General features: G+C 50.7%; 2 protein-coding genes across 4 annotated transcripts in view; both read left to right on the forward strand.

The window, feature by feature from the left end:
- The window catches only part of CBLN1 (cerebellin 1 precursor), a 680,545-nt gene that overhangs the window by 191,610 nt on the left and 463,776 nt on the right, over positions 1-25,159 (forward strand). The window lies entirely within an intron of this gene.
- Positions 1-25,159, forward strand: part of ZNF423 (zinc finger protein 423) — a 365,398-nt gene that overhangs the window by 88,902 nt on the left and 251,337 nt on the right. Inside the window, exon 1 of one of the 3 annotated variants that reach the window (XM_050774811.1) lies at positions 17,221-17,451. The exons of the other annotated variants lie outside the window; for them this stretch is intronic. Within the exon in view, the coding sequence (XP_050630768.1) occupies positions 17,379-17,451 (73 nt within the window). The 5' untranslated portion in view covers positions 17,221-17,378. Of the gene's footprint in view, positions 1-17,220; positions 17,452-25,159 lie in introns of those variants that run through there. 3 annotated transcript variants of the gene reach the window in all.

Raw genomic sequence — 25,159 nt, forward strand, 5'->3', positions numbered from 1 at the left:
AGAGCCTCGGACTTGCTCTGAAGGCCACAGGCTTGGAAAAAGCATGGGTGAGGATGTCTGAAGGAGGGTCTCTCAGTGCTGTGGCATCAGGTCTCCCTCTAGCTGACGGAAGCACGCGCATTTTCTTGCCCTCCGCAAACCTTGCTTTCCTGGGAGTGATGTTGGGAGCACATGTGAGCAGGGAGAGGAGCCTTCCTGTCGCTTCTTGGGCAGGAGATTCCTCACCTGCTGTGCCTGGCTCCTCCTTTAGGCTCGCTGGATGTAAAATACATAAGATAAAATTTACTGTCATAACCATTTTAAGTGCACAGTTCAGCAGCATGAGGTACATTCATATTCTTGTGCAGCTGCCTCCACCATCTATCTCCAGAGTTCTTTTCATTTTCCCAGGTGAAACTCTATTCCCATTAAACACTCACTCCCCATTCCCTGTCCCCCAGGCCCTGACAGCCTCTATTCTACTGTCTATCTGTATTAATTTGACAACTGCAGGCAGGCCCTCATGTGAGTGGAGTTATACAGTATTTGTCTTTTTGTGCCTGGCTTGTTTCCCTTAGCATAATGTCCTCAAGGTTCATTCAGCTTGTAGCATATATCAGAATTTTCTCCCTTTTCTTTGACTTAATTTTTTATTTTTCGAGGTAGGGCCTCGTTCTGTTGTCCAGGCTGGAGTGCAGTGGCGTGATCATGGCTCACTGCAGCCTCGACTTCCCGGCCTCAAGCCATTCTCCTGCCTCAGCTTCCCAAGTAGCTGGGACTCCAGGTGCCTGCTACCATGTCCAGCTAAGTAAAATTTTTCTGTGTGCGTGGAGATGAGGTCTCACTATGTTGCCCAGGCTCATTTCAAACTCCTGGGCTCAAGCAATCCTCCTGCCTTGGCCTCCCAAAGTGCTGGGATTACAGTCCTGAGCCACTGTACCCAGGAAAATTTGTTTTTATTATAGTAAAATATATGTCGCATGAAATTTATCATTGTAACAATTTATGTGTACAGTTCAGTGGCGTTAAGTACAGTACATTCACCTTTCTGTGCAGCCACCACCACCATCCATCTTCAGAACGTTTTCATCTTCCCAAAATGAAACGATGTTCCCATTAAAACACAAACTCCCCATTGCCCTTTCCCAGGCCCTGGCAAACACTGTTCTACTCTGTTTTTTCTTTCACTTAATAAAAGAGAGGGCTCATTGCTGTCTCATGGGGTTGCTTCTCCATGTGGTGGCCTTTTTGCATACATGGGATTGAGGTGAAGGTAGAGAAAGGTAACCAAGAATGGGGTTGTAGGAAGAAAAGAGGGGGAGGCACTTGGCTGAGGTTGGTGGCTCATGCCCCGCACTTTGGGAGGCCGAGGTGGGCAAATCACTTGAGGTCAGGAGTTCGAGACCAGCCTGGCCAATATGGTGAAACCCCGTCTCTACTAAAAATACAAAAAAAAAAAATTAGCTGGGCGTGGTGGTGCACATTTGTAATCCCAGCTACTGGGGGAGGCTGAGGCAGGAGAATCGCATGAACCCAGGAGACGGAGGTTGCAGTGGGCCGAGATTGTGCTACTATACTCCAGCCTGGGGGACAGAGTAAGACTCCATCTCAAAAAAGAAAAAGAAAAAAGAAAAAAAAAAGAGGTGGGTGTCCTATCCACAGGCTCAGCAGCCCTGCCGATTCAGCCAGTTCTTTTCAACCAAGAGGTTGATCTTTGGAGCCATCTCCATGCTGTAGATCTGCCAGCAAGTTCCGTAGCTTTCCCACTGTTGCCAGTGGCATGGCTTCTCCTGGCACCACTGATGTTGAATGTCCTCAGTGAGCCCATTCACGGCCACGATTCTATCTTGGGTCCCGCATGCACCTTTCATAGTCCTTTTCTGTAACATCACAGTCCTGGCAATGAACTCCAGATGTTTTGCCCTGACCTTGGATTTAAGTCTCCACTCTGCAGGACCTCGTGAGCTCAGTCCCAGCCCACCTTCTTTTTTAAGGCTGAATCATAGTCCATTGTGTGTCTAGCCCACTTTTTGTTTATCCCTTCCTCTGTTGATAGACACTGGGTTGCTTAATTTGTTCAGGAATGGTCATACTGCTTTCCATGTAAAACCCTCTCGTGTTTTTAAGGCTCATCTGCTGGTGGAGTGAGCGGGACCCAGTGCAGCAGGTTCTTCTCTTATGCTGGCCCAGATGGAGGGGACTGGTGGTGAGAGGCCGCATGTTTGTGGCTCTCAGGTTCCCCGAAGCAGGGCATGGGAGCGAGGGGTCCTCTGTGGGGTTGGGGGCTCTTGCCAGTGTCCGTCTTCCCCACACACATCCTCCCTTTGGCCTGAGAAAAGTATGTCGACCTCCTCTCTCTTGCAGTTTGGCTGTGGGAGTGGGTGACTCACAGACACAGCCCCTTTCCTGTCTCCTCCTGTCCCTGGGGCCAGGAGGCTGCCTCAGCCGTGAGACTTTCTGCACAAGGGGCTGTCGGAGGAGAGAGGGAGCTCTCTGCTGAGTGGTGTCTGGTTGCCAGACATGGTGATGGAAATGCTTTAAACCTTAAACGAGCCACTCAGCAAATGGTGGGAAGGAAGGAACGAGTTGATCTGATCTGTGGTCTTCTATTTGTTCATGGTGACGTGGATGGGGCAAAAGGATTGGGTGGAAATCGACCCTTTGGAAAACAAAAATTAACAGGAAGGCATGAACACAGCAATAAGGACGAACAGCCAGCTGCCACCCCCCCAAGTGTGGGTGACTCGTGTAGACATCATGTTGAGCAAAGGAAGCAGAGGCAGCAGAGAAGGGGGGTGCATGTGCCCGTTCCTGTGACCCCGGGGAGCGGGCAAAGTGGATGTCTGTGATAGAGGCGAAGAAGTGACTGCCTTCGGAGGGGCATGTGGGAACCTACTGGGGTGTAGGGAATGTCCCATACCTTGATTTGTGTGCTCATTTATGTAAAACCTTGCTGTCCAGCAAGGCAAAACCCCACGTCTAGAAAAAATACAAAAATTAGCCAGGTGTGGTGGCATGTACCTGTAGTCCCAGCTACTCGGGAGGCTGAGGTGGGTGGATTATCTGAGCTTGAGAGGTAGAGGCTGCAGTGAGTCATGATTGCTCCACTGCACTCCAGCCTGGGCAACAGAGTGAGACCCTGTCTAAAAAAAAAAAAAAAAAAAAAAAAAAGATAGAAAAACCCAGAGTACAAAGAACAACAACAACAAAAATACCTGCTGTCACCCAGTTTGCTTAAGATTTGCAAGTTAAACCTGAATAAGAAAGGGATGCTGGGCACAGTGGCTCATGCCTGTAATCCCAGTGCTTTGGGAGGCTGAGGAAGGAGGCTCTCTTGAGGCCAGGAGTTTGAGACTAGCCTGGGTGACATAGCAAGACCCCATCTCTACTAAAAATACAAAAATTAGCCAGGCGTGGTGGTGCATGCCTGTAATCCCAGCTACTCAGGAGGATGAAGTGGGAGGATCGCTTGAGCCCATCAGTCCGAGGCTGCAGTGAGCTATGATCATGAAAGGGATGTGAAAATAAACCGATGATATTAAACATTTTCATTTCAGTGATGTGTCGGTTGTGGGCTTTTTACTTGGCTCATTTCCCCCTCAATTATTAGAATAAGATCTTCTAAGACCAAGCGTTGGGCTGGTTGCCTGGGCCCAGCCAGCCTTCAGACAGGGTGTTGGAGATAAGAGTCAAAAGGCCTACCTAGGCCGTTCCCAAGGGTGGAAGGTACTGGGAGAGTCTAGAGTGTCCTTGTACCTCCTGAGTGACAGCTGCCAGCCCTCCATTCCTCCCCTCTGCACTTGTAAAGTAAGGCTCTGGCCTTTTTATGCTGGGGAAATTATTCTAGAATGAGGTGCGGGATGCCTATGTTTTCTTCTTTCTGGCCTGACCTTATCAAATTGCTTGACCCCATGAACATTAGTCCTCTTGTCTAGACGCAGACATGGTCATTCCTGGCTCACCAGCCTCACAGAGAGGTTGGGAAGCTCACTCGGGGTCTTTGTGCCCTGCGAAGGGCTGGCCACAGGCTTCTGTGTGGGGCATTCTGTCTGGGCACCAGGGGCTCCTGTAGCCAGAGATGGAGGGAAGACAGGGGGAAAGGTGGATACTGCCTGAGCTTAGGCCCTCAACGGAGGCCTGCTTCCTTCTGGGGCGCCGGGGGGCGTGCATCATGCCTAATGTAACCTGGTGTGGGGATTATGGTTCACAGGCCTCTCCTGACAGGGCTGAGTTCTGAACATAATGCTCCTCTACGTGTCTGGAATGGAGGCTCAGCCTGCTGGGCCTCAATGCCACTCCTGAGCAGCTTTTAAATATGGATTTGGGCTGGGTGTAGTGGCTCATGCTGGTAATCCCAGCACTTTGGGAGGCCGAGGCTGGAGGATCACTTGAGGCCGGGAGTTTGAGACCATCCTGGGCAACATAGTGAGAAGTCTTCTCTACAATTATTTAAAAAAAATTAACTGGCCATGCTCCTGTAGTCCTAAATAGTTGGGAGGCTGAGGTGGGAGGATCACTTGAGTCCAGGAGTTGGAGGCTGCAGTGAGCTGTGATCGTGCCGCAGCACTCCAGCCTGGACAACAGAATGAGATCCCGTCTCTCTATCTCTTTTTTAAAAGGATTGGTTCATTTATTCATTCCCTCATTAAGCCTTATTTGAACACTGTTACTGTGCCTTGGGTGTATGTGCAGAGATGAATAGTATTCAGAATTAGCTGGTTAGTGGGAGAAGAGGGAGGAAACGGGGGAGGGAGTTGCCATTTTCTCAGCACCCACTCTGTGCCTGTCTGGGTGCAGGAGGGCTCCCATACGCATGCTGCTGCATTTACTCTTTACAGCAGCCCTGGGAGTGGTTTTTATGGCTCCTGTTTTGCAGGTGAGGAAACGAGTTCAGTTGGGCTGAGTCTTTGCTGCTCAGAGTGTGGTCCTGGGACCAGCGTCGTTCTCCTCACTGGGAGCTTCTAGGAACGCACAAACTTGGGCTTCTTCCCAGACCTGCTGAAGCAGAATCTGCATTTGAGCAGGCTTGCTGGGGATCCGTGTGTAGGGTGAAGGCCCTGCTGCGGCACGGGAGCAGGCTGGCACAGGCCAGGTTTGCTTTCCTCTGTAGTATGGCCTCCTCAGTCCTAGCAATGACAGTCAGAATGGAGCTATTGGCAGCGATGGTGCCCAGTGCTGTGCAGGACCCTTGCATGGTTTCTCACATTTAACCCCCAGAAGCCCTATGAGGTAGGCACTGTCATCGTCTCCCTTTATTGCTGGGGAGACCCAGGTCACAGAAAGGGCAAGTAACCTGGGCCGAACCTCTCTCAGGTCACACTGTGTTTGGGAGGCAAAGGGCCTTCTCAGAGGGTGTGTGGATGTGTGTGTGTGAGTGTGCATGTGTGCATGTGCATGTGTACGTGTGCATGTGTTTATGTGTGTACGTGTGCATGTGTGTGCGTATATACATATGTGTTCATGTGCATACATGTATGTGTATGCGCGTGTGTGTGTGTGTTGGAGGGAGCTGGTGGTGATGGCATGGCAGGGGGAATTTAGGGAGATGACTTGGAAGCAATGGATATAGCAGATGGTAGGGGGAGAAGTCAGTGGGGTGGAGGGGACCCCAGCTACCACCTGGGGGATGCTGTCCTGAGTCTCATGGGGAGACTTTCTGGCTTTTCGGTCGAGTCAGGTCCAGGCCCCCTCCTCTGGGAAGCCCTCCCTCATTCTCTGCTCAGTTCAAGTTCCATCTGTGCTCCTCTCTTGTGCTGCTTGCCCTCATCACATTGTCTGATGTGTATTTCTCCATTCCTGGCTAAATGGTGAGGTCCTTGGCGGCAGGACCATGTCTTGGTCATCTTCGTATCCTCTATCCCTAGCACATTTGGTTTTTCTTCACTCATTCATTTATAAAAATATATTGGAGGCCTACTGTGTGCTGAGCCCTGACTCAGGTGCTGATGGGCCCGTGGCAAGTAAGGCAGATATGATTCCTAATCCGCTAGAGGATATGCTGGAGAGAAAAGCTCTTGTGGAAGGGTGACAAATTTGTTAGTTAGTTCATCCATGCATCCATTCATTAATCCATCCATCTACCCCTCCCACCCACCCATCCACCCATCCACCCATCCACCCATCCATCCATTCATCAACCCATCCACCCATTCATCCACCCATCCATCCATCCATCCATTCATTAATCCATCCATCTACCCACCCGACCCACCCCTCCAGCCATTCATCAACCCATCCACCCATTCATGCCCTCATCCATCCATCCATTCATTAATCCATCTACCCACACCACCCACCCATCCACCCATTCATCCACCCATCCATCCATCCATTCATCACTCCATCCACCCATTCATCCACTCCACCATCTATCCAGTCATTAATCCATCCATCTACCCACCCCACCCACCCATCCACCCATTCATCCACCCATCCATCCATCCATTCATCACTCCATCCACCCATTCATCCACTCCACCATCTATCCAGTCATTAATCCATCCATCTACCCACGCCACCCACCCATCCACCCATTCATCCACCCATCCATCCACCCATTCACTAGGCAAACACTAGACACTGGGGTTACAGTGTAGGCAAGTCTAAAGTGATCCTGGCCCTCAGAGCTACAGCCCACGGGAACACCCACAACTCGAAATCTCTCTAAAGAGAACCAGGGCCAAAGGGCAGGCGCAGCAGGAACCCTGGCCTCATCTGCGTAGACAGGGCCACCTCCTGTGACGTCTGAAGGAGGTTGTGGAATTACACAAAAAAGGACTTTATACTTGGAATGTTAGGCACCCAACACATTCCAAACTCATAACACTTCCAGAGTTTGGAGATCTTAACTCTAAGCTGGCACAGTGGTTAAAAGCAGGAAGGTTCAGAGTGTGTCTGGATTTGCAGAAGTGCAACTCCATGCTTTACAACAGCCATTGCCCTGCAAAGCGCACTCCTGGCTGAGAACTTTCATGAGTGTGTGCTGCTCCTGAGGCTGCTGTGGTCCTGCCAGGGTTGTCTGTTAGGGTCTGTGGCACCTGTCTGTAAGCTGACCCTGGCCTGGATAGATGTCACCCTGCAGCCATTCGAAGGCTCTTGTGTTGCATTGCCCCTAGGCAAGGGGATAGCAAGCTTTCCTTTTTTTTTTTTTTTTTTTTTTTTTTTTTTCTGAGGTGGAGTCTCGCCCTGTCGCCCAGGCTGGAGTGCAGTGGTTCGATCTTGGCTCACTGCAACCTCCACCTCCCGGGTTCAAGCGATTCTCCTGCCCCAGCCTCCCGAGCAGCTGGAATTACAGGTGTGAGCCACCACGCCCAGCTAATTTTTTGTATTTTTAGTAGAGACGGTTTCACCGTGTTGGCCAGGCTGGTCTCGAACTCCTGACCTCGTGATCCACCCATCTCGGCCTCCCAAAGTGCTGGGATTACAGGCATGAGCCACCGTGCCCAGCCAGCAAGCTCTTCTATTATTATTTTTTAAAATATGGTTTTGTTGCAAAATGAAATACAGATCTAGAAACCCACAAAGTCAATGTAGAACTTAGTGGATTTTTATAAGGTGAACGCCATTGAAACCACTTCCCAGGTCTAGAAATAGAACTTTGCAAGCTACTTCAGAAGGCTTATCCTTGTTCCCCGTCCCTATTTCTCCTTCCAGAAAGAATCACTAGCTTGACTTTTATGGTTATTGCTCCCTTGCTTTGTTTTAAAGTTCTGTCACTCACATGCGTACCCCTTGCCGCTATAATTTTTAGTCTTGGAGTGCCATTCTTTAAGGAATATGAGGGAGTAATATTTTTTGCAATGATGATTATTTTACATTTTTTGGAGACCACTCTGTCGCCCAGGCTGGGAGTGCAGTGGCGCCATCATAGCTCACTGCAGCTTCAAACTCCTGGGCTCAAGCGATCCTCTCATCTCAGCCTCCCGAGTAGCTGGGACTGCAGGTGCATGCCACCATGCCTGGATAGTTTTTAAAAATTTTGTAGAGATGGGGTCTTGCTATGTGACCTAGGTTGGTCTTGAAGTCCTGGCCTCAAGCGATCCTCCCTACTTAGCCCTCCAAGTAGCTGGAATTACAGGTGTGATTCACCATGCCCAGCTGATTATTTTAAAAATTCTGGTCAGGCGCAGTGGCTCACCCCTGTAATCCCAACACTTTGGGAGATCGAGGGGGGTGGATCACTTGAGGCCAGGAGTTCCAGACCAGCCTGGCCAACATGACGAAACCCTGTCTCTACTAAAAATACAAAAATTAGCCAGGCATGGTGGTGAGTGCCTGTAATCCCAGCTACTCGGGAGGCTGAGGCAGGAGAATTACATGAACCCAGGAGGCAGAGGTTGTAGTGAGCTGAGATTGAGCCACTGCACTTCATTCAGCCTCGGCGACAAAGCGAGACCTTGTCTCATAGAAAAAAAAAATCCTTTATAACAATTCCTGATCTGGAAGCTTCTGGCAATTAGGCTCCTGGTTAAACCATTTTCTACCTTTGGCAGGTGAAGGCGAGGCAGGAAGTGCCTACCACTTAGCAGGTGTCCACTCAGAGTTTGATGAGAGGCTGGAGATGCCAGGGATGTTTTACAGTCACCTGGGGAGGAGGTACCGGAGTCCTGAACCAGGGTGACCACGGCCAGGAGGACTAACAATGTGGAGGGGAGGAGCCGAGGGAGGGTCTGAGGGAGGGATTAACGTGCAGGGAGAAGAGAGAAGGAGCTGTGTGTCATTCTTTCTTTCCCTTTCTTTCCACTTCAGTACACTGGGGGAAATTAATCTCTCACCTGCCATGGCGGGGAAACCTGAGTTTGCTGTTGGGGCTGTCCAGGGCACGTGGGGTGTTTGTCTTTGAGGCCATTCTTCACCGGGATTGATGACAGGGGCGTATTTCCTGCTGAGCCAGGCTCCTCACCCCACCCAAGGAAGATTTGGAGGCAGGTGGTCACGTGTCTGGCTTGGTTTAAGTGTCCACAGTAGCCTGTGGAGATGTGTTGAATTTTAGAAGTTACCGACAGGTGAGTTCTATGGGAGAGGGCCATGGTGATTTTCAACTGCTGGGTCAACAGCATTCTGCAGTCCTCACCATGCAGGTGCTCCTCATGTCCTAGAAACTTAACTTCAAGCAGGTGGCTGATCAAGCCTTGCTGTTGGTAGGAGCGAGGGGCTGGTCTCCTTATTCACCTAATCTTCTCTACGTGGGAACATGATAGTGGTTATATGACTCATTACTGAAGGCTCCCTTTGCTAGAAGTTCAGACTATAGGAGATGTCAGTGTAGCCAGTTCTAAGCTGAGTGGGGGAGAGCATCATGAACCTATGGAATCTCCAATAGTACATGGAAACACAGAAAAAATGAGAATGGAAATTCTTGGCCTCATTTATAAATAAGCATTGATTAAAAGTCTGCTTTTTTGTCTTTGGTGTGGAGGACACAGAAGTGTTGGATTCAGTCCCAACACTGCATAGTGTAATGGAAAAGAAATAACTGTCATTGTGCATCGTGACAAGTAATTTATAAGAAAAACAAAACACTTGAGCACAGGGCCAGTTGTCTATTGTGTGTTGGTGACACAAAATGGGACTTCTCACTATAGTTAGGTGGGGTTTCTGTCTTTTGGCAGGACTTTGACTTTTAAAAGTGCCACACACTCTAGAAGAAAACAAGGAATTATGCAGCCACGTGGACACGGGTTCTGAGGCCTGTTCATGTCTGCCCCCCCGCGCATGCTGGCTTCCCCACCCCCATCTCGCAATGGACTTGTCCTCAGGGATGCTCATAAGTGTCCGAACTCATCATGGGTGTTTCTCCCCATTCTCAGCCCACCCGCGACCCCTGCCTTCTTGCCCGTGTGCCCTGGGAGGTGGTGATGGTTGCCACCTCCTCCTTTCCATGCAGGTGAGAGCTGGGCTGGATGAGGTGTTCTCTTAGGTCCCTTCCAACTTGAAGCTTCCCTGGGTCCAAGCTTAAGGGGTGGGCAGGGACCTTTCGAGACATGCATTTGGTGGGAAGATGCCCCTGAAAGGTGCCACGGAGTTACCTATGGCAGTCCGGGTGCTCCTTGTCTTGGCCAGTGTTGGAACTCAGGGGAGGGCCCGATTCCGTGTCAGTGTGGCGGGACTGGCCTTCCAAAAGGCTGTTTTCCAAGTGCTTGATGATCATGCTGTTTTCATTCTAAGATGTGTATTGTGTCATTGCCTAACGTTGCTGAAATTGGGAAGCATTTTAGTGTCTATGTATGTGTGTTTAACAAAATGACAGTCCCTCCAAAGACAGAGCTGTCATTAAGATAGTGGTGGGCCACGCACTTACAGCCCCTTAGACCTCAGGGGCTGTCCTAACTGGTGATAGGCAGCCGGGGCTGGTGCAGGCTGCCTCCAGAATTTGAATACCAAGCCCTAGACCTGTGTGATTATAGCCACAGCATGGCCTCTTACGCCTCTTTCTGTACTTAAAGGAGGCGACCAACAACGGACAGCAAGTCCGTTTTGAAAACCCTTGACTTTGAAACCTTCCAGTCATCTCTGTGGGCTCTCACCTAATTTTGCTTAAACACTGCATTTGCCTCCCCTCCCTCACTCACAAACCTTCAATGGCTCCCTATTTCTTCTACCTGGACCTTGGACTCAGCCTAGCTTTCAGTCTGGCCCCTGCATCATTCTTTCTACCTCAGTCAGCCACTCACCCAGTTCCTTTCCAGTGGGAAGATTTCATGATCTCCTCCGAGGCAGGGCCATGTCTGACTCCACTTTTGATCCACTGAGTCCCTAGCACAGGGCCTTCCTGGAGGCAGGCATTCTGGCAACACTTGTTGGCTGATGCGTTGATGTGGCTGCAGCTCAGACCTGAAATCCTTTGGGCATTTTATTACCATCAGCATCTGGACAGTGTAACTCGAGGATTAACAGAGTTATAGGAGAAAACTCCACTCTGAAAATGGCTAATTATTATTATTTTTTAACCAACTACAATTTACAGAGGGTTCGTAGAGGCACAAAAGAGCGCACACCCTGTAAACGAGGGTTAATGAGAAAGCTTCCCGATAGCTTGTGCTTCATCAGCAGCAGAACAGCGTGTAAATAAATCTAATTTCCCTCCAACTCAACTCGTCACAGGCTTAATTACCGCAGCCACAATGTGTGCATGTGTGTGTTTTTTTCATTAGCGAAAGAGGGTCATTATTAGCCATGTCTGGTAAGAATTATGATGAAGAGCCTGGCTCACCCTCGATAGGTGTCCTCAGAGAGCAGAAAGGAACTTTCCTTGTGAACTAAAGAGTTCCCAATTAAGGTGGTTTGGAGGAAGCAGGAAGCGGCAAGCAGATTAGAAAAAGATGACAGAAACAGGGAAAGCGGGCGAGGAGGCGGGAGGGTTCTGGTGGGCTCGATTAATGACTGAGGGAAGAAGGTTTTCTTCTGGGGGCTGTGCCCTCTTTCCCCCCTGCATTGTCATTTACTTGCCCAGAAATCCTGGGGGCTCTGAGACCCCTCCGGGGGTCCTCTCTTGCATTCTGGCTCCAGAGAGCTGAAAATGAGACTTGCACTTGTGGGGGGACAGGGCTTGACCGCTTCCAGCCACCTCTTTTCGATGGCTTTTCACACTTCCTTCCCCTCCTGCTGAGGAGGGAAGCAGGGGAGAGCGTGTTGCTGCCACCATGGAAGATAGCCGCACCAGCGGACTGTTGCAGTGAGTGTATTGTTCTAGAAATAAATAGCTGAAAACCCCGAGTCAGAAATTAGTTAACACAAAGGAAGTCGAACCCTACAGGCCAAGTTCCAATTGTCTGCAGGAAGTGCCCTGCCCAGGGGGCCCTTTGAGGGAGGATTTAAGTCCATTCTGCCTGGCACTCTGTACACAATGTTGGCAAAAAAAGTTTTTTCTTTCCTTTCGACCCCAGGCCCGCAAACCCCCCATAATGATTGCTTTCCTCATTAAGCAGTGTAGGAGGCCGCACTTTGAGGTGCAAATACATCTCTAGTGATTGAGAAATTCAGGCGGCTTCTCCGGCTTGGTTCACATGTGTTCCGGCTGCTAGACACTGTCCGTCCCTGTCTGTCCTGCAGCTGCAGCCCGAGCTGCCCCTCCATCCCTTGCACTGGGCATAGGGCAGACCTGACAGCCTTCAGAGTAGAAGAGGACCTGGAAGCCTCTTCTGGGGTTGAGGGTCCCTAGCATGTATTCTTCTAGGTCCTGCTTGGATGCCTCCAGGGATGGGAGTCTCATCTCGTTGTAAAGCAGCTTGATCCCTATTGGCAGCCCTGATGATCACATTTACTGAGCACTTACTGAGTGCCAATAATTACTTAATTAAACAAACATTATTGAGAATCTCTTCTGGGCCAGGCACTGTGCTAGGCATTGGGGATTCATCAATGACCCTGGATGGAGGTTTCCTGCCCTCTTGGAGCTTATACCGGATTGCATGCAGGAGGCAACTGATAAATGTGATGATGAGTGCTTTGAAAACTAAAAGTGGGTAGAGAGAGGGCAGGTTAGGTGGGGGCAACGCCACTGCCTTGCTCAACAAGGAGGAGTTACTAAAGCCAAACTTCTCCCCGTTTCTTTATAAAACCCCACCTGACCTGGCGTTGGGTTGGGGCCTTTGCATAAACAGACTATTCTTCCTCCACTTTTTAATGTATGGCTTTTTTTTTTTAGATGATGTCTTGCTCTTGTTGCCCAGGCTGGAGTGCAATGGTGCAATCTCAGCTCCCTGCAGCCTTCACCTCCCGGGTTCAAGCGATTCTCCTGCCTCAGCCTCCGGAGTAGCTGGGATTACAGGCACCTGCCACCATGCCCAGCTAATTTTTGTACTTTCAATAGAGACAGGGTTTCCCCATGTTGGCCAGGCTGGTCTCCAACTCCTGACCTCAGGTGATCCACCTGCCTCGGCCTCCCAAAGTGCTGGGATTACAGGCGTGAGCCACCGTGCCCGGCCAAATACTTGGCTTCTTTGTGCCATTCAAGTGTTTGCTCAAATGTCCTTTCCCCGGAGAGGACTTTTTTGATAGCCAGAGCCTCAAGTTGCCTCTTTGCTTTTCAACAGTTCCTATCCTAACACCTTTTATTTATTTATTTATTTATTTATTTTTGAGATAGGGTCTTACTCTGTTGCCCAGGCTGGAGTGCAGTGGTGCAGTCAAAGCTCACTGCAGTCTCTAACTCCTGGGATCAAGTAATCCTCCTGCTTTAGCCTCCCAAGTAGCTGGGACTACAGGCGCACATCACCACGCCTGGCTAATTTTTTTTTTTTTTTTCCTGTAGACAGGGTCTTGCTATGTTGCCCAGGCTGATCTTGAACTCCTGGGCTCAAGCAATCCTTCTACCTCAGCTTCCCAAAGTACTAGGATTATAGGTGTGAGCCACTGTGCCTAGCCTCCTATCACCTTTGTTTCAGTACTTGCCTTGCGTTTATCACCCCCTGAGATTTTCTGATTATTATTATTTTGCTTTGAGACAGAGTCTTGCCCTGTTGTCCAGGATGGAGTGCAGTGGCATGATCTTGGCTCACTGTACCCTCTGCCTCCCAGGTTCAAGCGATTCTCCTGCCTCCGTCTCCCAAGTAGCTGGGACTACAGGCGCATGCCACCACGCCTGGCTAATTTTTGTATTTTTAGTAGAGATGGGGCTTCGCCATGTTGACCAGACTGGTGTCGAACTCCTGCCGTCAAGTGATCTGCCCGCCTCAGCCTCCCAAAGTGCTGAGATTACAGGCATGAGCCACTGAGCTTGGCCGATTTTCTGATGGTTATATTCCTTGCTGCCTAGTGGATTTTGTCTGTGCAGTTGACTGCTGTGTCCCCAGCCCAGGACGTTGCCTGGCACACAGCAGCCCCTCAGTCCTGAATTGTTGAGTGGGTGAGGACATGTGAGGTTCATGCCACCCTCTCTGTTACCTTGAATGAGCTCCACAACAACCTCCCATTTTACAGATGAAGAAACAGAGGTTCAGAGAGGTTAAGTAGTTCATCTAGGGTCACATGGGGATGCATCTCCAGCCAGTAGAAGGTCAAGCCCACGCCTTCAGTTGCCCGATGAACCTGTGCAGGTTTTTTCTCCTCCTGGTCGGCCCATGGGGTCTGTTCTGTGCTCTGTGACCTCCTGGAGCAAGCCTGCTCGCTCTATGGGCCACCCTCCTGTGGTCCCTAGACAGTCTCCCTGGCCTCCCTGGGCTCCCTTTGAAAAGGACAGGAGGCTTGGAGAGATATCCAGGGCCAGAGTTCTCTGGTGATGTTGCTATAGTCAGAAAGGCGACCAGCCTGGCTCCCCCAGATCCCTACTGTGTCAAATGGCTGGTGCTGTGAATGCCCAGGCAGTTATGCAAGGGCTTCTGTGGCTGGGGCTCCGTCAGGAAGGGCTGCTGAAGACCCCAGGCCCAAGCCACATGGGGTGGGGGAGGGCCACTGGTGTGCACCCCCTCTCCCAATTCCGGTGTGCAGTTCTTGCCTGGGGGCCATAGAAGCCAGGCGAGGCACCAGGTCACCTGTTTGCAATGCCTTCCTGGGCCATGTCACGGGCACAGTGGCCCACATTCTTGGATTCTTGAGTTAGTGAATATCGGGCAGGGGGAAATGTGACCACACAATTTTGCTTTCTTCTGCAGGAGCTGGATTTGGGGGTGAGCACCTTGATAAGGGCCAGGAGAGCCTGGGGTGGGCACTAGGGGTCCTGAGATGAGCTGCTGCTCTGCATTTGCTCCCTCTTTGCTGTGGGGTTTTGGCCAAGACCTTGCCCTCTCTGGACTGTGGGGGCCTCTTCACTGTCCTGCCTGGGTGGGACTTCGAGGTCTGAACCACTGAACCTTAGCCTTGGAAGCAAGAAAAACAGACTGTGGCTCCAGTGCACCTCTGGGGCAGACAGCCCCAAGCCCCACTCTCTGTCATAGTTGCTCAACTGGCAGGACTGACCCCATCATTATTTTGGGAAGCAGAGCCCATGCGTGGGTGGTGCTGCTACTTTCTCTCCCGACACTCAGAAGCCCAGCATGGGTTTGAAGATCATTTACTCTTTAATAAATCAGAAGACTAGTTCTGGCTGAGGTCACAATGGGATTCAAACCCAGGTCTGACCTTGCAGCCAGTGCCCAGGCCAAGGCACTTTGCATGGAGCTGGGTACATCTTGCTATCTCAGAACTCTCATGTTAGAAATGTTTCCCACGGCTGGGCGCGGTGGCTCACGCCTGTAATCCCAGCACTTTGGGAGGCCAAGTGGGTGGATCACGAGGTCAGGGGTTCAAGACCAGCTTGACCAACATGGTGAAACCCCGTCTCTACTAAAAATACAAAAATTAGCTGGGCGTGGTGGCGGGTGCCTGTAATCCCAGCTACTCAGGAGGCTGAGGCAGGAGAATTACTTGAACCCAGGAGGCGGAGGTTGCAGTGAGCCAAGATCGTACCACTGCACTCCAGCCTGGGCGACAGAGCGAGACTCCATCTCAAAAAAAAAAAAAAAAATGTTTCCCAATAAGATTTGACCAATTTAGGCTGGGCACGGTGGCTTATGTGGGCTCCTACCTCTGCCTCCCAAAGTGCTAGGATTACGAGGTGGGAGGATTGCTTGCAGCCAGGAGTTGGAGACCAGCTTGGGCAACATAGTAAGACTTCATCTCTACAACAGATTTTTTAAAACACTAGCTGGGTGTGGTGGTGCTTGGAAGGCTGAGGTGGGAAGATCACTTGAACCCGGGAGTTGGAGGCTGCAGTGAGCTGTGATAGCACCACTGCACTCCAGCCTGGGTAGCAGAGTGAGACCCTGTCTCGTACAACAGCAGCAAAAATAAAAGATTTGACCAAGTTAAATGATTTTAAAGTACGGAGGCTGTCAAACAGTGTTGTATGTGACATGAGCACCCGCAGTTTATCTTCTGTCTGGAGTTCCCACATGTGCCTTGAATGCACTGACTCTGGGCGGCTTGAGGGGCTCTCCCAGCACCTTCTGATTTCAGGATTTGATGACGTGTCCTGGGCCCTCCTCGGGCCTTTGGTCGCCATCAGGCCTCTGTCTCTCTGCTCTGTGCTGCAGACACACTGGCCTCCGCTTGGTTCTTGGAGTGCACGATGCTCCATGCCTCAGGTTCCTTTGTGCTCGCTGCTCCCCATCACTGTCACCATCACCGTCTGGTCCTCTGCAGCTTGGCTCACGCTGCCTCCTCAGTGAGGCTCTCCCTCCCTCACCACTCTGGCTGGAGCTGGCCTCTTCCAGCCCCGTCACGTCACCTTTTTTATTTCCTTGGATGCGCTGATCACTCACAGCAATGATTTTATTTCTCTATTTATGCATCTTCTGTCTTTTTCCCCACTAGAGGGTAAATCTCCCCGAGAGGATCTGTCCACCTCGTTCCCGATTTTGCTCTGGGACAGTCCCTGGCACATTGCAGGGTCTCCGTGAGTGTTTTGTGAGCGCACAGATGGCCTTAAATGCCCCTGCGCCTCTCTTCTGGAGAGGAGCGTCCGGCTGGCCCTGGGGGCCCCGGCCCTCCTCCCTGTGTCTGGCTGACACATCTTCTGTGACTCAGTGCTGGCAGTTGGCAGAAAGAGAGGAAGGTACCTCCCAGAGGAGTTCGCTTCCCAGAAACACCCAGCCCACTTCCCCCACCTGGGCTCCCCTAGGACAGAAGAATGCAGGGACTTCTTGGAAACCCCTGACTTGGCCCCTGGAGGGTGATGACTTGGAGCCTTATATTTAAATGTTAGTGACAAAACCCAGGAAGCCTCACAATTTTGTGCCTAGGAAGGGGTATTGGTGGAGGAGAAACAGGAGGGGAAGCCGCCAGCTGAGAATTCCCAGAGTAGGAATTTCCTAAACTTTCCCCCAGATCACTGGGTGCAAGGAAGCAGCCCCGATGTGACTCACCCCGAGCAGGAGCATGATAGGTGAGCATGCACTCGCCTGCACAGGTGTGAGTGACAGCCAGAGATGAGCTGTTCGGCAAGGTTATGGGCTGACAGCAGCCTTCCCGTCAAGGTCAGCCCAGACTCTCCACCACATGGCCCTTTCCATCTGCACGGATGGACTGGAATGTGGGGAGAGTTGATGGTAGCAATGCTGATGCAGGTGGCCCCCTGAATTGCACCTCCAGAGACACAGGCGTTTGCGGGAGGGAGAATCTCCTTAATGCAAAGACTCCCAGGGTGAACCCATTTGCAAAGCAAGGAAACCTTTTCTAAGATAGAAACCGCCCCCGCCCCCACCCCTCCCCAATTCACTACTGGGGCCTGTTCACATTTAACTAGGAGTTGTGGACCGGTGTGATTTCCCTCCAGACGAAACTTTAAAGGCAGACTCTAAAAACGATCCCTGGAAGAGATGACCACGGCCCAGGGGCGAGTGGAACAAAGTGTAGAAAGGTTACAAATCAGCGTGCGGCTCAGGATCCCATTCGCACACGGTGATTGCTGCGCGTGTCCATAAATGCAGGAGAGGATGTGCGGGATCGCTCTCATCAAAGTGGTCACAACCCCAAGCTCTGGTGCTGAGATTTCAGGTGATTTTTACTATTTTTCTTTATACTTTTCTGTATGGCTTGTATCTTTGACATCAGTCGCAGTTATCTTTGTAATCAGAAATAACAGTAAAGCTTCGTTTTTTTTTCTGGGAAAGAAAGATACTCAGAAACACAGAAGCAGTTCTGGGGAGAAAGCCGGGTGAAACCACAGGCTGGCGGAATGCACGCCCTGCATCCCTGTCAAAGTCAGGACCTGGGATGCTTGTTGCAAGTGTGGGCAGATTCCCTGGCGTGGGCATTTCTTGTGGTAGGGGGGCTGGGTCCTTCCTGCACCCACTCCTGTTTCCAGCGTAGCCCAGGGCTCCCAGGGGACCTCACTTCTGGGGCTTCTGTCTTTGGTGAGACTTGGTGCTGCTAGATACCCCTGTGGGGTGGTGCCTCGGCTTGAGAGGAGGTTACTCTTCTGTGCTGTTTCACCGCCTTCCTCGTCTCTTTACTTTAATGTGGTGGAGATGGGACCGTAGTCCCTGGACTCCATGGAAACCGCATTGTCCATGTGGAAAAGCTGCAGCCTGTGGTCATGCTGGTCTTTACCATGCACTGGACTTCTCTGCTGACCTCTTTCTGCATGAGAGGGGTGAACATAGAGGGGCTCAGAACCTGGTATCCCAGGAAGCACCTCCATGCTCAGAAGGAGCACTGGTCTCTTAGAGGTTGGAACCCCTCTTCTACCATCCTCTAGTAGTGACCTTCCCCCCTTGGGGCCTCAGTTTCCCCATCTGTAGTAGTACCTCTGTCATAGGGCAGGGATTCACAGGTGGGTACCCATCAAGATACTTTCCCATCCTCCCATCCCTGCACGGAAAAGGGGCTTCGCTGGAAAGATTTCCAGAAACTGTTTTGAACTCTGACCCTGGCCATGTCTTGCCTGTAGTAAGTGATCAGGTGACGTCACCCGGTGTGATTTCTTAGCAACCAGCTACTTTGGTCAGCCAGCCGGCAGATGCTCTCCTACAGAGAGAGTTGGAGTAATTTTTTCCGTTCGATGTGCACTCCTGGAAGGGGGCCAAGATGCGTTTTAGGCAGTACCTGGCTTCTCCTTGAATTAGGCCATTTTCCATTCTCATCTCCCCAAAGGTGGTTTTCCAGCCTCAGCTATGACTCACAATCTCAGCCTCCCCACAGGAGGGTCAGAAAATTGGTGAGAAGTGATTTTCTTTTTAAACTCAGAGGTGGAAAATCTGCATTTACTTAAAAATGACTAACTTGGTGTTGTCCAGCAACGGGGCTTGTCCAAGAAGGTCTACTTTATGGAATGAAGTGCATGACTTTAATCATCTCAGTCTACCTTCATTCATCCATTCAACAAGGGGTTATTGTGCACCTGCTACGTGCCAGGCACTGTTCTAGGTGCTTTGGATTCCACAGTGAACAGATAGAAGTTCCTGCTCTGAGAGAACAATATACTTAGGTCCTATTTGTTTATTTATTTATAGAGACAAGGTCTCACTTATTGCCCAGGCTGGCCTTGGATTCCTGGGCTAAAGTGATCCTCCTGCCTCAGCCTCCCAAGTAGCTGGGACTACAAGCAAAAGCCACTGTGCACCTCAGTACAAATTTTTCAAGCTCACCCCCTAACCAGGGCTAGGCTCCTCCACACTGGAGGGAGGGAAGGAGCACAGGGCTGGGCACCAGCCCTGGTCCTGCCACTAACTTGCCTTGTGCCCTAGGGACAATCTCTTGCATCACAGATTCTGAGAAAGCGCTGAATTGGATCGGCTCTCTTCTTCAGTGCCTTCTCTAGCTAAAGTTCTGTGATTCCCGTGTGGTTCTCCAACTTACTCACTGTTCTTTTAAAAACTTTTATCATCTAAAAATTTTTAGTGGCTCAGCAATGGTGTCTTTTTTTTTTTTTAATGAAATATCTCAGTTAAACAAAAGAGAATAACGATCATCCAGGATGTACTTTTCAGCTTAAGGAGTCATTCACCCAGCTGAGCACTGAAGTGCCTTCCTCTTTCTGCCCCGTTAGGGCTTGGCATTCGTCATTTCCCTGTATGCCTTGCTTCTGGAGAGAGATATATATAAGTGATATTTAATTATAAATGATATCCATTCATCATTTCCCTGTATGTCTTGTTTCTGGAAATACATAAAAAATGATATTTAAATACTATTGATACACATGTTTTAAAACAATATAGATACCATACATATAGTTTAGCAACTTGCTTTTTTTCCTCTCTCAACGTTATGTTTGGAAGATTAATCTGTGTTGATACATGTAGCCGTTTCATTAATTTTAATTGCTGCATGGTGTCCACTCTGTAAATGTACCACAATCTATCTGTCGATCTGCTGTTCATGGAGATGTAGATGCTAATTTTTTTTTTTTTTTTTTGGCTATTACAAATCATTCTGCAGCAGATACTCTCACGGCGGATTCACAAACAGGAGTTTTCTAGGATATAAGCCTCTGTGGGCAGTGACTGAGTCGAAGGGCATGGCTCAAACTCTTTTCCCCGATCTCTGTCTGCCCGCTCTGCTCTCCCCACTTTAAGTACTTTCTTTCCCGGTGGCTCTAGCATGTCTCCGGATTGTGTCTTAGTGTCCCCACTTGGGTCATGGGCTGAGCTTGGAGGTCAGGGGAAAGGTCAGGATGCTACGTCTAGGGGTGCCACAACTGCTGAGCACTGCTGGGCACCGTAGGTCGCTGCTCGGGGTAGATGGGCCTCAGCTGTTAGGAGGAAGTAGTTCTTTTGCTTCTTGCCCTGAGCTATCTTAGAAAGCACCCAGTCTTGGCCGGGCGTGGTGGTTTACGCCTGTATTCGCAGCACTGTGGGAGGCCGAAATGGGTGGTTCACCTGAGGTTAGGAGTTTGAGACCCACCTGGCCAGCATGGTGAAACCCCATTTCTACTAAAAAATGCAAAAACTAGCCGGGCGTGGTGGTGGGCGCCTATAGTCCCAGCTACTCAGGAGGCTGAGGCAGGAGAATCTCTTGAACCCAGGAGGCGGAGGTTGCAGTGAGCTGAGATTGTGCCACTGCTCTCCAGCCAGGGTGACAGAGCAAGACTCCGTCTCAAAAAAAAGAGAAAGTACCCTGTCTTCTTGGAAATAGCAGTAGGTGAGCAGATGAAAGAAGCTTGGGTTCATGCTTCGCTCTGATTGATAAGGGCAACTCCAGGCCATGACCTTTAGCTTGTCCTCTTTTGAGGTGGGGAAACTGAGGCTCGATGAGTCCAAGCAGATCCCCTGAGACATCTGTGAGACCTGCTAAGCCCAGGAAGATGCTCTGCTCTTTATCCCATGCTTTCTTCCTGCACCCAGTGGCCAGGTGATTCCTTTAACGGTGCTGGAAATTAATCCTGCCTTTTTATAGGTGGTAAAACAGAGCCTGGAACAGCAGGGGCCAACGTTGCATTTCACTCACAGAATGCCCTCCAGACAGAGTTGATGTAGGATGTTGTTACAGATGGGGAAACTGAGGCTCAGGGAGAGGAAGTGACTGGCCTGAGGTCATGCCAAGAGTTAGGGACAAAGCTCAGATGAAATCACAGACCTCCTCAGATCCCCCCCGACCTGTCCTCATTTTAGGGTCTTTCTCAGCCCCGAGGAAGCTGGTGTTGCGGCGCAGATCCCAGTTGGAATTTCTGTGGGGTGAGGAGATGTTTCATTGGGTCCCAGTCCCCTCAACTCCATCTCTGTGGGCTCCCCATAAAGAGTCCTTTCCTGCCTTTGATGCAAATTCTTGCACTTTCCCGATAATATTCTGGGCTCTTCTTAACGCGAGGGGGTCAGCGGCAAGGCATCTCGGCAATTTATAATTCTTGAAAATTCTGTTTGGTGACACGAGTTAGCATTTAATAGACACCCTGCCACCTCCTCTCTCCCTATTGTGACAAGCTCCTGGCAGAATCCTTTTGAGACTAAGGGTAATTGCACCACGCTGCGAACGGGAAGACCACGTCGCGCTCGAGTGCGCCTCAAAAACGTCTTCACAATAGACAGTCAGGTACGAGTTTGCTGGGCTTCAAGGTAATGATTTAAACTTAATTTGACCCTTGATGAGGGAGCCCATGTTTCTGATCGGATGCAGTCTTTCAGTTTGGGCTTGCCTGCCATGCCTTCAATAGTAGCACAAATAATTCCTTCATAACAAGTGCCTTTCAGAGGATGTCTGCTGCTGACAGCTAATATAGAATTATTGCCCCTGAATGCATTTCTGTAATTACTTCCCAGAGATCTGTCTTTGTGTTAGAAGACATTTCGCACTTTAGTAACATAAGTGTTTTGGGAGAGCACGAGCAATAATTACGAACAGTCTTTCCGTGAAAATAAACCTAAAAAAATTATAAAAGCTAATGCTAAAATTGGTTAGAGCCAGGGAGGAATTTCATTTGAATTTGATTCATGTATATTTATTCTGAGTATAATAACCTTTCCTGCATGGAAACTTTTTTTTTTTTTAAACAAAAGCAATAATGATACAAAGAGCCCGCTTTCTAATTTTTGAGCCAGACCGAAACTGAAAACTGATTAAAAGTGACAAGTTACTCGAGAATGAAGAAAGAAGCCTGATCGTGGAGCTCTGATAGGAGACATTTGCGGTAATGGAAAATGAAATGATTCACAGTGTGATCAATAAAAAATTAGCAGCATTTAATAAAAGGTTTCTGCTTCATGTTGACTAAAGAACATCGCCAGCAGTTTGAAATCCGAGTTAAGTGACGGTTTGAGGAGGAGCCTGGGGGTAGTGAGTAGGGTGTGGGGTGTGCATGTGCATATAGATCACACTGATATTGGTCATCAGGCAGAGGCAGCCAGGCCTCTGGGGTGGGTCTGGAAGTTTCCTTGGTGCGATTCACTTGACCTTTGGCCTGTGGCTAATCCCCCCTGCATCTCTTTGCCTAGGAATGTGAATCCAGGGGTCTTAGGCTACCAAACAGGCCCTGCTGTCATTGGCTGGGGGGGTCTGAGTGCAGTCCCCATCAAAACCCCAACCCCGAGCTGGGGACACCCCGGCTGGTCACGTGTGTGCTGACCGTGGGTACACCCTGCCTGGCCTCGTGTGTGCTGAGCGTGGGTACACCCTGCCTGGCCTCGTGTGTGAGGGCCTGGGGACACCCTGCCTGGCCTCGTGTGTGCTGACCGTGGGTACACCCTGCCTGGCCTCGTGTGTGCTGAGCATGGGTACACCCTGCCTGACCTTGTGTGTGCTGGGCCTGGGGACACCCCGCCTGGTTATGTGTGTGCTCGGCCTGGGGACAACCCGCCTGGCAACATGTGTGCTGAGGCTTCTCGGACCTCTGTGGCGGACATGTCATGCTGCCCAGGCCATTGGCTTTGTTCTGTGCCCTGCTTCCAGAATCCAGGTTTCTGGAGACATCCGGGAATGTCTTACAGCCCACTTGTGGGGCCCCAAACACCCTCTTGGGGACTGATGGGAAGTCAGCAGAAAGCCGGCAGACCTGAGCAAATGGATGAAGTTAAGTGGTGGGGAGACCCCTGGGGTCTCCTGGAGGAGCCCGCTGCTTGCGTGCGTCCTTGGAGGTGGGCGGAGGCTGCCGCCCTCTTACAGGGAGTGGGTGCCTAGATGGGATTTTGCTGGAAGTGGCTCCTTAGAATCTGAGTGTGCTTCTCCTGGGGTGGGACGGCACGGGAAAGCCACTCCATGAGGCCAGCTCCCTTTTCTCCAGGTGCCACTTCCATATTCCCTGGAATGTGGCTGTGCGCCAGGCTGTCTCCATGCCTGGCAACTGGTTAATTTTTAAAGGCTTTTTGCGGAGCCTCTGCACTGTGGTTGTAGGGAGAGGGGGCTCCCCTGGCCCTCCAGGCCCACCTGGAGGCTCGTTGGTAGGAGGATCATTGGTGGGAAGGGAGCTGCTGGCTTTTGGGTTACAATAGAGGCCCTAGAGCCGGGTCTGGGGAGTCCCTTGAGCCCCCGCCCGTGTCCCGGGGCAGCAGGCAGGGCCAGGGGCCTGCTTCTAGCTTCATTCCTGTTGTCCCATCCCTCCCTGGAAATACAGACCTGTGGCTGGATCTTTAAATGTCTGAGCGGGAAGGGCACTTCCAGACGGCTTCTTCAACACATCCTTATTAATCACCTGCTGTGTACCAGGCTCTATGCTGGGTGCTGAGGGGTGGGGAAGGGGGAAGCAGAGTGAACAAAACTGATGTAGACTTGCCTGCCTGGAGCTTGCATGCCCAGGAGACCTTCGCACATCCAGCAAATAAAATCATGAGGACTGCTATGATAAGTGGGGAAGGAGAGGTGCCCAGTGAGCTCCCAGAGCTCACGGGGAGGCCTGACCCTGTGGGGGTGCAGATTCACTGAGCTGAGACCTGGACGGTGAGGAGGAGTTGGCTGGGTGAACTTTTGTACACTTTATACTTTGACAGTGAGACTCTTTCTGCAGAGCGCTGCTGCGGGACCGTGGCGTGGAAGGAAGGCGGCAGCGGGGCTCCCTGGGTGTGGAGGTGTTGTCTTAGAGTTCTGCCCTCAGGCCTGCCCCTGGCACAGTGTTGAGCTGCTAAGGTGCATGGTTTTTAAAATTGCTTCTCTGTGGTCCATGCCTTAATTTACGGATGGGGCAGCTGAGGTCCAGAGAGGGCACACCTTGCACGGAATGCACAGGAATCATGCGTGACCCCTGGGCTCTGGGCTCTCCATTCACACCGCCTCTGTTTATCCTTGGCTCTGAACCAGACTCCATTAGCCTGGCCACTGGTTCCGTTTTTAGGGGTACAGATCCCTCCTCTCCCCGCTTTTCTTCCCCTAACCGGGATCCTTCTGCAGCCACAAGGAGGGTGATTTGCGCTCCAGGATCCTAGCCTTGAGTTCTGCTCCAGGACTGAGAGCAATTAGGAGTGTCAGGCACTGACACTGGCCACAGATTAGCTGGATTTATCGAGCTCCCCATGCTGCCTGACCATCCTCCCTCCCCTGCCCACCGCCGGCCCTGCTCCCCCATCTCCCCTTTCCCAGAGACAAAACATGACAGCAAGGCCAGGGCAGAATGGTCACTGCCTGAGGAGGTCACGAGGAGGTAACAGTGCACAATTTTCATGGTTCCAGGGTGGCTTTGTCTGACCGTTCTTCATTACTGCACGCGGCGAGATCAGCTTTATTAAGATTGTAAGGCTTGGAGGAGTGACACTGTTAACTACTTGCTGGAAAAATAGATTTGCTTTTTCTTGCAGGGGGTGTTTGTGGTTTATTTTTCTCCCCCCTGCTTCCCTCTTCCCCTCTTGCCTCCCTCTCATCTGCCTTCTTTTCTTTCCACTCATTCCTGACCCACTGTAGTTGAAAGCTGAGTGCAAGTGTCTGTGAGGTCGGGGAAGCTGCCATCTCTCTTTGCTTTCCTAGATTGTGTTGCCCTGCAAGGAGGATAGAGTAATTCATTCCTGTATTTATGGAACACCCATAAAAATCAAGGTGCTTGTAACCAAATGTCAGCCTCTCCTGGTCATGGAGCTGTGCATGGTTCTTTCATGTGTTTGCATCTAGAACAGAGGCTGGCACATAGTAGGTGCTCAGTAAATGTTTGTTGACTGATTGAAGATGTGGAGGATTTGTGTCTCATATGGTTCCAGTGTTTAGGGAGCTCACTGCTGACCAGGGCCTGGAGGGCAGAGACCTGGAGTGAGGTCACCTGGAAGGTGGCCCCATAGGGAGCATCCACAGCGTGAGGACCATCCTCATTTTCTAGGTGAGGAAACTGAGGCTCAGAAGTACAAGCAACCAA

The sequence above is a fragment of the Macaca thibetana genome, chromosome 20 (assembly GCF_024542745.1).
Source record: "Macaca thibetana thibetana isolate TM-01 chromosome 20, ASM2454274v1, whole genome shotgun sequence".
Classification (NCBI taxonomy): Eukaryota; Metazoa; Chordata; class Mammalia; order Primates; family Cercopithecidae; genus Macaca; species Macaca thibetana.